The sequence below is a fragment of the Seriola lalandi genome, unplaced genomic scaffold (genome assembly GCF_002814215.2).
Source record: "Seriola lalandi dorsalis isolate HSWRI2012SDOR001 ecotype SW California unplaced genomic scaffold, Sedor1 jcf7180002054559, whole genome shotgun sequence".
Classification (NCBI taxonomy): Eukaryota; Metazoa; Chordata; class Actinopteri; order Carangiformes; family Carangidae; genus Seriola; species Seriola lalandi.
The window spans coordinates 1,346,979-1,358,756 of record NW_019525112.1 but is presented as its reverse complement, the minus strand read 5'-3'; the positions used below and the strand labels follow the sequence as shown (position 1 = coordinate 1,358,756).

The following is an 11,778-nucleotide window of genomic DNA, read 5'->3' as shown; positions in this document are numbered from 1 at the left end:
AAAAATTAACTCCAAAGTTTATCAAGGAATCTTACAGGATAACGTCAGGGTGACTGTCCACCTGATGAAGCTCGGTAGAAGCTGAGTGATGCAGCAGGACAATGACGATAAACATCAAAGTAAATCTACTACAGAATGACTTCAAACTAAGAAAATCCACCTGCTCCAGTCAGAGCCTGGACCTTAATCCACTAGAGATGCTGTGGAATGACCCAAAGAGAAACGTTCACACCAGACATCCTAAGAAAATGTCTGAGCTGAAGTGGATCTGTAGGAAGAAGGGTCCAAAATCCCCACTGAACATTGTGAAGGTCTGATCAGCAGCTACTGAAAGAGCTCATTTGAGGTTATTGGTGCCAAAGGAGGTTTGACCAGTTATTAATTCCAAGTATTCACTTACCTTTTCCCCCTGACACTGTGAATGCTTAATGAGTGTGTTCAATAAAGACACAAAACATAACAATGGTGTGATATTATCTTGGGCACATTGTATTTGTCTACATTTGTGACTTAGATGGAGATCAGAACACATTTTATGAGCAATTGATGCAGAAATCCGGGTCATTCCAAAGGATTCACATAATTTTTCTTGCCACTATAAATTCTTTTTTGAAGAATATAAACTACTCCAAGGTTGATAAACCCTTAAATGCGAATGACATGACCACAGTGTGACCACTATTTTATGATTGCTTTGGCTCACTTTCACCATGCAAACCTCTCAATGCACACAGATTGGCTGTAGAGATTACAGAATCAGTGCAACGTGTTTGCAAGCATTTCTACTTATTTTAACATTACCCTGGTCCTGATGTCTTCACCTGCCTAAAATGCACAGGGAATGATGGAAAAGAAGAAAAAGGATATGTTGGGTGTGTATTCAGTAGTGTAAACTGTGTAGAGGTTGTGGTTAAATGTATATGCTCTCCATCATTACAGTGGAGCTTGCTGTCTTTTAAACGTACAAGTGACTGAAATGCACAAGGTTTGGTTTCTTGACAAACTTAGTGGTCGATACAAAACAGAAATAGTGAGCTGATGCAGTGAAGTACCACCACAGTCATTATTTTGTTTTGTTTGAATATTGGCTTCACTGTTGTGTAAAGTCAGACTCTACACCTCCTCATTTGTATTTGAAAACAGTATACAAAAGATTGACTGAGTGAAATGGAAGTTTTTGAACACCTTTGCTTTGTTACTGTACACCATTCCCAGTGTCTTACTATTAGTATCATATATCTTAAGGAAATTGCCACTGCTTTGCTCAGAGAAAGTTACTGTTCAGCAGCAACTTTTATGATTATCTTATTTTAAAATGCAGCCATGAACCTATAATTGGGTGATGGGTGATGTATTCATTTGATACAGATGTTTTCATTTTATGGTGTCAAAATTTGGCTGCTTGCATATTGTGTATTATATATTATAATCTTGAAATTTTGCATAATTTACATTATTGGAGTATTTGTGGCTGAAATTGAGATGACAGAGACAGCTAACATTTTAAAATAATTTATTTCTAATTCATTCTGACTAAATAATGTCATCTTATTTACAGAGGATGGGACAAAAATTGGGCAATATTTGCTTACACTGCGTCCTCAATGTGAATGTTGAGACACTCCACTGGGTGTATCATGTTTAACTTGACTGTGCAAGTGAAGCAAACACTAGTATACTGGCATCGTGAGCAAGCAACCTACCTTGAAAGCGAGGGGCCGAAAACTAAATGAGTGGCAGCTCCATCAGCCAATCGCGTCTCGTCTGGCCGAAGCTCTTTAAAGCTTCTGCTAATGGCTTTTGTCTGAAGGCGGGGAGGAGCTGGCTCGGTTAGGCTGCTGATTAGCAACAAACAGAAGGTTACGAGTTTGAAAAATCGGATTCTTTGATCACCGGACAGGCTTTGCGGTAAGGGGAGCGGTATGAATCATGTCGGGTTTCTGATCGGAGCTTGTTGGCTCGCTTTTGAAAGGACCCGGCGGTGATTTACAACATTTCGGGTAGACCGCGGAGACAACCTCGCTTTTAGGTCGTTGAAGTGGCGATGCTGAGCTGATAGCTGCGTCATCATGTTGCTTCCGACTCGAGTTGGCGAAAAGAAATCTCAAGTTAACGCCGGAGGTGAGGCTGCCCGCCGTCATCCAGCCCCGGAGGCCACTCCCGACCGCTGAAGTGGATGGAAGACGGGCTGCTGGTGAGAGGTCGGCTGTGAAGCCTGTGTGCGTGGTCGCTGTGAAACCGGTGACTTTACATCACTTGGCTCGGCGTTGTTGGCGCGTTACTCTCCTGGCTGAATTTATTATCTACACTTGGATTGACAGTCAAACATTTCTGTTGACGTTGCGTAACGTTAGAAACCACTAAATTGTACAAAAATATGACCGAACGTTTCCCAAACATAAAGTGCAACTGTGGGCAAAATTTTAGGGATGTTAGTCAGTTATGTTTTGGTAGCGAGAAGTGATGCCCGCATTGACAGCTAGGGTACAAAGCAGGACCCTCCGATGAAATGCTGCTGACCCCCATATGATAGTGACTTTCTTCCTAAGCGCCAGTTGAGGAAAAACAGTCTTTTGTAAGCCATAATGAGAGACGTTACGGTAATTTTAGCTAACTGACACCAACGAGGGGAGGGCTACGGAGCCCGGCTACTAGCAGGGTGTCGAAGAGTGTTTGCAGGGGCTCATTGTTTGGTTTAGGGGTCTGTTGTTTGCTGTCACAGCATCCACGTGTACTTTGTCTCGGGACTGTGGGTGAAGTTTGGCCCGTAGCTCCCCGCCGTGACGTACAAGGGGCGACCCGGCCGAGCAAAAGGGGGGGGGGGTGTTTTTAACTACTTCTCGGAGGAAGAGGCTTTCCAGACTGGATAAAGTTGCATTCTTACATCTGAATATAAAACCGGTTAAAATGGCCGGCGATTGCACCCACACTAACGCTCCCTACGCGAACCCTGGGACGTTTTGTCCGTCCAAACCCTGGTCGGATGGAGACAGAGACAGACCCGGCGATATGGAGTCAGTCGGGAACTCACAAGGGCGTGCGCTCCCTGCACGCTGGTCGCCCAACTTTGAGGTGATAGACGGGCTGCTGTACCGCAAGAAGCTAGAGAGGGGCTTCATCAACTACCGGGAGGTTTTGGATGAGGACCGGAGACATGAGGCCATCTCCACCTTTCACCTACGACGGCGCCACCTCTCCCTGGAGGAGACCTACAAATGTGTGGCTGAAAACTACTGGTGGGAAGGTATGAACATCACTGTTTGCCTCACATCTGACTTCACAGGACAGCATGTGTTTCCCTCCTCTGTAAACCAGCTTCTTCTTACTGGTTATCTTATCTATATGTAACTAGAGTTTATTCATTTCTTATTGTTGAAGCAACCACACACTCCTGATTGAATCAGTCAAAGATCAAGAAACATACTCAGACATTAAAGATGGTTGTTTATTATGGCCCTGGCTGTGTGTGTGAGATAATACATTTCATCCTGTGTCTTTCATCAAGATCAAAAGTCAGCTCTACAAGTGTCAGAGGAGTATCGAGCCTTTAAGATTATTATCTTTTGAAGTTGTACTAGAAAATCCCCACCTATCTTTTTTCCTCATAATCTTATCTTTGCATAACTGTTTTCTTAACAGGGATGTACTTCCAGATCAGAGATTTTGTCCTGGGCTGTCCAGAGTGTCAGAGCCAGCGCACCAACAAAACTCAGGTAAGGGAAGGTCGGAGTCACTGTTGATCTGACAAGTTACGGCACAAGTTTTTTTTATCAGTTCCTCGTTTTTCGGCATCCTACACATTTTAAATTCACACTTTCTCATGCTCAGTCTCACTTAATCTTGCTCTCACATTCCTCTCCCACAAGTGCTTTTTCACATGTTATATTATTATAATGATGAACTTCTATCTTCTTCTGTCAGAAGCTGGGTGGCAGAGGATGTGTCACAAAGACGATGGCATCACACAGCGCTGACATGCTGAGCAAGCTGAGGAGTCAGCGGGAGGCGGGGCTGTTCTGTGACATCACCCTGCGAACAAACGGCCGATCCTATTCAGCCCACAGAGCTGTTCTGGCGGCCGTCAGCGATCATTTCCAGGAAATCTTCACAGAGATGGACTCGAGCATGAAAGCAGACATAGATCTCACCGGTAAGAGCAGTTACCTAGAGGCTAAACTGACAATAGAAAATGTCACTGAGCTGTGCTCAGTTTAAGGGGCTGGATCTGGATCTAAAGGCCAGACTGAGCCTGTGCCTTCTTTTCAGATGAGTCAGTCTTGACCCACAGGCAACAAACAATGCATTTGGGCATTAGAATTTTCCTGTTTAACTTCTAAGTCAATTTCCAATCTAAATTCAAGGAAATGTTTATCAAAGTACCACCAAATACTAAACTGAAAGAAGGTTAATGGCGCTAGTGCTTGTTGGGTTGTTGAACAGCTTTGAAACCCCCCTCCCTCCCACAGATCTTTCTGGTGAAGCTGGTTCCAGTAGTGGTTCTTTCCATTCTGTATTTTCATTTCAGTCTTTTTTGTAAATGCTATCCTTAATGTTACTCAACACAGAAACACCAGTTTTCATTATTTCAGATTCGTTTATGATGAATCATGTTTTGTCTGACATTTTTGGTATGGTACTATTAATACTACAGTACCCATTGTTGCTGTTGCTGAAGAGGCCAGTCAGAGGTGTGAATTGAAGCGGACAGGAATTCAAAACGCTTTGTCATTGGAGTTGCTAACAAAATTGGGTGCCATAGCTTCTGAATTGGATCAAAAAACTGAGACAGTTTAAAAGTGAACTGATTTAAAGTGCAGATTGTATTTCAGTTTTCTCAACACTATAATCTTTAGAGATCGCCACCAGGGGATTACTTGACAGAATTTTATGCTCGGTAATGGGATGTTTCTTGCCAAAAAATACCTTAAAAGTGGTAGTTATCTTCACCCCTTAATATTTTATGTACAAAAGCTTGTACCTTCGATTTTTAACATGGAACCTGATATTTTGTAACGCAGTTATTAACCGTTTGCACTGATGATTGAAACGGGAGCATTTCACATCAATCTAAACTGCAAAAATGCTCCAATTGTCAGTCACGTAACATTGTTTACAGGAAAAATTAACACACCTATTACTTCTAGAATCAGTGGCACCCCAAAATAGTTCCTCCCACTTCACAACTCTAATTCTGTCAATTTTTGTGTGTACAAACAAGTACCACACAATGAACACCCTCCTGGAGAGACTGTCGACTAGAAATATGCACCGTTATCGCTATATTCGAACAATGTTGCATCTCTCTCTGACTTCACATTCAAGTGTAGCCATTCAGATCTGCATTTTTTGTTATTATTGATTAGCCTCCAAATTATACAGTTTTTCTCTGTAAAATGCTAAATGCCCATTATAATTTCCCAGAGCCCAGTGAATATATTTGCATATCTTACTTTATCTGAACAACAGTGTAAAATGCAAAGATGAATAGGAAATCTGCAAGTTTTTAGTGTTTTTGCTCAAAAAATGATTGAAACAATTAATAGATTATTAAAATAGACATATATCTATACATTTAACAGTGACTGGTGAGCCGCTGAATGCAAAAATCCTGTAAATACACAGTCACATGATCATTTCTGACTTTCCAAGTTCAGGTTCATTTCGTTATCCATGAAACAATGATTTTAAGGAAACTTAAAGCTGCAGAAGATACACTGGTGATGTAAGGTAGTTCAAGCCAAAGGGGGGGTGCATTTCTCAGCCACATTTTAAGAGACCTTTTGTAACAGGTTCGAATTGTGGCGTATTTGGTCTAGAAAGTCTGTAGTCTTTGGTCTGTAGTTGGAGGCGCCAGACCCTGAATTGGGACACAGCCATAGTCTGTTTTCTCATTTACTTATGTCTTTGATGTAGCAGCAGAAGTGTCCCTGATTAAAGCAGTTGTTATATTGTCTCTTAGTCTCCACTGTCATGTTTACACTTTGCTGCCACTCTTGCTGCTTCTCTCTGATCCTCTTTGCACCGAGTTGCTTTCATCTCCCTCATCTCACTCACTGATTGACCGGGGTTCAGCACATCTAATTAAAGCCTCCTTTTCCCCCCTCAGGTTTCCGTGAGGACAGCCTTCTTTCGCTGCTGGATTTCTCCTACTCCTCCACTCTGTGTGTTCGCCAGGAGGACCTACCTGAAGTCATCGCCATGGCCCGCCATCTGGGCATGTGGCCGGCAGTGGAAGCCTGCTCTGCTCTCATGAAGGAGCAGGAACAGCAGCTCCATCCTGGCAAAGGCTTTACCTCAACCTGTTCTGGTGCATGCCATGAGCGTCATCACCAGCAAAGGGAAAACAAAAGGAAAAAAGTTTTGGGACTAGAGGACAACATGAACGACAGCTACAGTCTAATGCTGGACACCTCAGATGATTCTTTAGAAGGGAGTCCCAGGCGCAATTTGCGCCGAATGGCAAAACTCCAAGGTCATAACGGCCTCCCTCTGAGTCCCTCGCACAGGATGAAGCTCATGGACTTCAAATCTCCCTCTTCCAAGAAAGTTACTATACCTCGACACACCATAGCCAACCTTCAGTCACAGAATTACTCACCCATACCTCCATCAAACACCCGTCTTCTCCGCTCAACTCCTGGTGCAGCCAAGGAGGTTCAGAGATTTCTGCCCGTGCCAGAGAGCCCGCGACGAAACAGAAAGCCTCACTCCATCACTCGCCTCTCTTGCACCTCCAGATCAAGGCCCAGCGCGGCGTGTAGCCCTGTTCGGGTGAAGCAGGAAGTAGAGGAGGTCGGAGAAGATGAAGAGGATTATGCGAGAGCACAGGAGAAGTACAAGTTAATGAATGTTCTGGGGCTACAGAGGACTGCTCTCCTCCCCAGACCAGAAGATCTAATTGGCTGGAGACAAAAGAAACGACTGAGGAAGCTGAAGGCCAACAACTATTCACTGACGAAGCGGCGGAAACCCCGCGCCACCTCCCCTGTTCTACCGTATGGGGATATGACACTGTCGCTTCCCCTCTGTAACCCCGTTAACACCCGCCTCCTCAACAAGTCAGTGAAGGCCAAGCCTGTGGGCACAGTGAGCGCGGAACAGATTACTGCAAAGAGGCCAAAGACCGCCGTGCGACATATCCCTCCAAGCGACAGGAGCATGCGGAGTAAAGGTGTGTTGCCAGACATGTTCCAACCTGCATCCAGGCCTTCCTTCGGGGGGAGAGAACTCAGACGGTCAGTGAGGAAGGGTGACGGTGCCCACCTTCCTGCCCAGCAGCCTCTGCCACGGAGCACCAAAAAACCTCTTGTGAGAAACACAGTCAGGATCAAATCAGAACCAATCGAATGCTCTATCTCAGGTCTTTCTCACAGATCCCCACCCTCACAGAGGACACAGACCAGAAATAAGGTCCCTGTAGAAACAGTCAAAACGCTGCGTTATAACAGCAGCCGACCAGCAACAAAGGCCAAGCTGAAGCGGGGCTCCGCAAGAGAGGTTAAGAAGACCAAAGGTAAGCCGAGGGAGGAAGGGAGGAAAGTGGGGAACCAGGGGATGAGGGGGGTCATGGATACTAGACTGAGAGTGAAGGATAATGAAGCTGGTGGGCTCCAGTTATCAGATCATGGACCTCCACCCTCTATCTACAACCACCCTCTGTACAAAGTCATTAAAGAGGAGCCAGCAGACCCGGTGCCAGTTGTCGGACCTTTCCCCGATCCTCCCTCACCGGACCTGGGCAAACGCCAGAGCAAGCCCCCCATCAAATTACTGGATTCCGGCTTTCTGTTCAGCTTCTGTCGGCCAGCAGGGGGGCCCATGGCAGGACTGAAGAAAGAGGAGGAGAGCGTGGATATCTGCTTAACACGCTCTGTGTCACAAGTTGGGGAGAAATTTGGAGCTGAAGAGCCCCCCCACAGAGCACTGAGGGCCAGAGTGCCACCCACCACCCTGCCTGTGGTGAAGAGGGAGAGGGAGGAGAGGAAAGTGAGCCAAAACAGGGTTCAGAGACCCAGGGGAAACTCCCAAAACAACACTCTTCATCTGGCCAAATCTGCTGGGTCCAAGACCACACGGACCATGCCAAAGGTAGATAATAGGGAAGGTAGTGATGTATGATGATGACTGCGAGTTCTTTAGGGACCTTGAAAGGGCAATAAAGACACAACAATGTAGAAAATCACTCATGTCACCTACCTGTACAAGTTTTCTTCATAGTAACACTCCTGGTGTTATAGTATAAATGAGGACACTATCTATAATTGTAGTACATTTTTTTTTGTATCTACAAAAATTGAGTCAACTCATCAATAATCCTCTTTTCCCCGCTGTCTTCTCTCCAGCAACAAGGTAAAGTCCTCGCTCTGAGCAGCAGGAACTGTGTCGTGCTGGATGCCGTACGACGGGCACGACTAAAACGGCTTCGAGGGCCTCGTAGTCAAGCCCCTAAAGTCCCAAAGGCGTCCCATGCCTGTCTGCAGTGCGCAGCCACCTACAAGGACTGTGATGCTCTAATCATGCATCGCCTCAGGCACATCGAGGGCAAGCACTGGCCCTGTCCGGTAAGCACCCGCTTTCATATACAACCTAGAATAGAGCTCTCGAGTGGAGTTGAGACATTGGATTGACAACCATAACATGGAACACCAAAAGCATGCAAATGTATTATTCCCACTCAACATTATACCGGCCAATTTGATTGAAATATCGAAGGGTGCTTTCACACCTGGTGTTCGTTTACTCCAGACCAAGGAGAAAGACTTATGCATTGTCGTCTTTTAGTTCTGGTCCAGTGTGTGTTCACACTGAGTTTGAGCTGCACACACAGAGTTATATGGATGGACCGGTAGCTAACTGTCATGCTATTGCATTAGTGCTGCATGGTCCCATGTGGGGAAATCAAATTCCTGTGACTGACGATGGGTCTTACTACACCTTAATGGTTTATTTATCTTCTCTGGTGTTAAAGAGCTCACGAAGAAATAACTAACTGAGCAGTGTGACTTGAGACGGTAACTGGACCTTGTATATCATAAATACACGATGACGAACAGACAAACGGTACAAAATATATGTATTATTATTTTTGTAATATAAGGTAAAGATGGTTAATGTGTGGTTGTTATGTTTCATTCATTTAAGTCACTTTTTATTGGGAAACTGCTAAAACCCACAGAGTGAGACACACTGCAGAATCTTTACACTCAGCACCTGGTTACAACTTCTGATCTAGACACTATGGCATCACAGCTGTATCATCAGTGCAAGTCAAAGCTTCCGTCTTGTCATTCTCTGGTCACTTCCTGGCGTTAACTCTCCGGCTTACCCACTCTGCACTTCTGTAGCTCTGCAGCAAGACGTTCTTTCGACTAAGGAATGTACGGAACCACATCCGCACCCATGACCCCAAGTTGTACAAATGCCGGAGCTGCATTGCTGCTGGTTCCTGAGGAGGCTGGAGGGTCTGTTCGGCTAGCGAAACTGGGGTAGGTGAAAGTGACACCTTACAAGCCCGAGCTACACTCAACTGTTTAGTTTGCTCATCCCATCCCCTTGTGGTGCTGTGTAAAGTTGTGAAAGGAGGGGATGAGTACGTATTTTACTTTCACTCAATAAACCTCTTGCTGAAGGAACTGTCAATACACTACAGTGCAATGTGATCACATGTCTTCAATATCTGCATTGATTTTCTTTAAGCACCTTGTCTGTTTCTTAACACAAAAATGTTAATTTTGCAGGATGAAGGCTGTCAGTGTCTGACACCAGCGAACAGAACGGAAACCAGAGGCACATGATCGATCAGCAGCTTGTACATAATGCATCTGTCACACACAAGCACAACGGTCTGTGGAAAGGCATAATTACTCTGATTCTAATCATTGCCGTTGTCAGTGATTGCTAATGTTATTTAAATAACCAAACCAAGGTTGCTGTTACTGTTTGCGTTTCCATAGCTACAGAAGGTTAAACTTGAACATTACACTCAGGGGGCGGGGAATGTGATGCCACGGTATAAAGTGATATAACATCACGGTTGTGTATAAAATGAAATGTAAAGTGATTGTTAAAACTATTACTGCAACCTATTGTTATCATTATTTTTCTATGTATAGATGAATTTCGAGTGCACTTATATCATAGCTTATGTTGTAAACCTAAGAAGTGGTAATAAATTGAAGGTTTGGAGTCCTCGGCAGGAATACTTGAAGTGTTGCAGACGTTGGAGGGAATACTTGAAGTTTGGGGCGATCATAGGAGTGAGACTGTCCTTTGGGTGTTTCCAGTGGGTCTTTGTCCTTTGGTGTGCTAACTTTTAAATGATTTGACTAGACTCCCTCCTTTCGTATTGATCTGCTAGTTTCACATAGTCCATGAGTCAAGGTTTGGACTCGGGGCTGGTCTGGTGACATCACTGCATGTGTATTTGCAGGCCATTTGTTGTCCACTGTCTTTTCTAAGGCTGCCAACTTTAAAAAGGGAAACATGTCTCGTTTTTAATGTGAATTTCTGACTAGTAATCAACACAACTGTGTCATTACTGATGTTTTATTGATCTTTTCTTCCACTTCAATCCAGGACACTCTTGTTCTACTTCAAATCCCCCTCCTACTGAGTAAATGCAATGTGTGCACATAAAGAGATGTTTCTTTCACAAACTGATTTTAGAAATAATTGAGCTGTCTCTCGCTGTCTGTTAAAAGACTGAATAAATTTTTGCCTTTTATGTCCTGTTATTCTTGCTTTAATTACACACATTTGCTTGTGACAAATGTCCTGTCCATTTAGTGAGTTTTCCTGATTCAAACTACACACAATTTATATAGAGTTGGGGGAGTTAAAAATGTGGCCAACCTGAAATACAAGAGCATCGACTCTGTTGAGGATTTTTCTTGTTAAAATGGCGGATCCTTTTTCCTAACTTTTATTTTATACTAGTAATTGTTTGGCAACAGCAGGTGTCACCTTTTCAATCGACATGTATCATGTTTGAGTGGTTCATATAATCATTTGCTGTATCAAATTGAATATGCTTGAGCACACAAGCATTTTGAGGAAGTTTTTCCATCATTAACATTTTATAGACAAAATAATGAATGGAGAAATAATGTTAGCCGCAGCAAACACACGAGACACTTGTCTGGAGTACGGCTGCAACTAACAATTATTTTCATAATTGATAAATCTGCCAATTGTTTGCTGAATCTATTTGCCTCTATTACAGTTTTCCAGAGCTCAAGATGTCATCCTCATATATTGTTTTGTTCAATCAGCAGTCGAAAAACTCAAGATATTCAATTTACAATTATATAAAACGAAGAAAAGCAGTAAATCCTCACATATAAGAAACTGGAACCAGAAAATTCTTGGTATTTCTGCATTAAAAAATAAATAAAACAATTATTTGATGATCAGATCAAGTTTATGTTTGACTAATCGATTAATTGGATAATCATTTCACCTCCAATCTGGAGAGAAGTTTGCCTATTATTACCCTTATCCAATAGTGAAGTGGGGATGATGGGATAGATTGGACTGTTGGATGCATCTGAAATTTGATCAGTATTGCATTTATCCAGTCAGGAGGAGGATGAGGAGATCTGTCTGGGATATCGTCATCCAAGAAGAATGAGGATGATCTTAACACATGAATCTCGTTTGTTCATCCTTGCTGACTGACTCATCTGCAGCATAAATGGAGGTCTTTGTGTTTGTAACATGTACAGTAAGACGTCAGTGAACAGAAGTCTAGTGAAATAATTAAAACTAATGTATGAAATA

General features: G+C 43.5%; 1 protein-coding gene across 2 annotated transcripts; it reads left to right on the top strand.

Moving 5' to 3' along the window:
- The first annotated feature begins 1,815 nt into the window (after window positions 1-1,815).
- On the top strand, window positions 1,816-10,723 carry LOC111662151 (uncharacterized). Of its 2 annotated transcripts, none has more exons than XM_023415919.2 (7): window positions 1,816-3,244; window positions 3,640-3,713; window positions 3,925-4,150; window positions 6,107-8,088; window positions 8,343-8,561; window positions 9,345-9,485; window positions 9,738-10,723. In XM_023415919.2, the coding sequence occupies exons 1-6, from the start codon at window positions 2,908-2,910 to the stop codon at window positions 9,447-9,449; spliced, it is 2,943 nt and encodes a 980-aa protein (XP_023271687.1). In that variant the 5' UTR covers window positions 1,816-2,907; the 3' UTR covers window positions 9,450-9,485; window positions 9,738-10,723. The 2 variants fall into 2 exon arrangements, with proteins under 2 accessions (XP_023271687.1, XP_023271686.1); XM_023415918.2 differs by having other exon boundaries at window positions 3,922-4,150.
- Window positions 10,724-11,778: the final 1,055 nt, after the last annotated feature.

Coding starts and splice junctions, on each gene's coding strand:
- LOC111662151 (XM_023415918.2), top strand. CDS start 2,908: ATGGCCGGCGATTGCACCCACACTAACGCTCCCTACGCGAACCCTGGG. Junction 3,714..3,921: donor AGCGCACCAACAAAACTCAG/GTAAGGGAAGGT, acceptor TTCTTCTGTCAG/AAGCTGGGTGGCAGAGGATG. Junction 8,089..8,342: donor CCACACGGACCATGCCAAAG/GTAGATAATAGG, acceptor TCTTCTCTCCAG/CAACAAGGTAAAGTCCTCGC.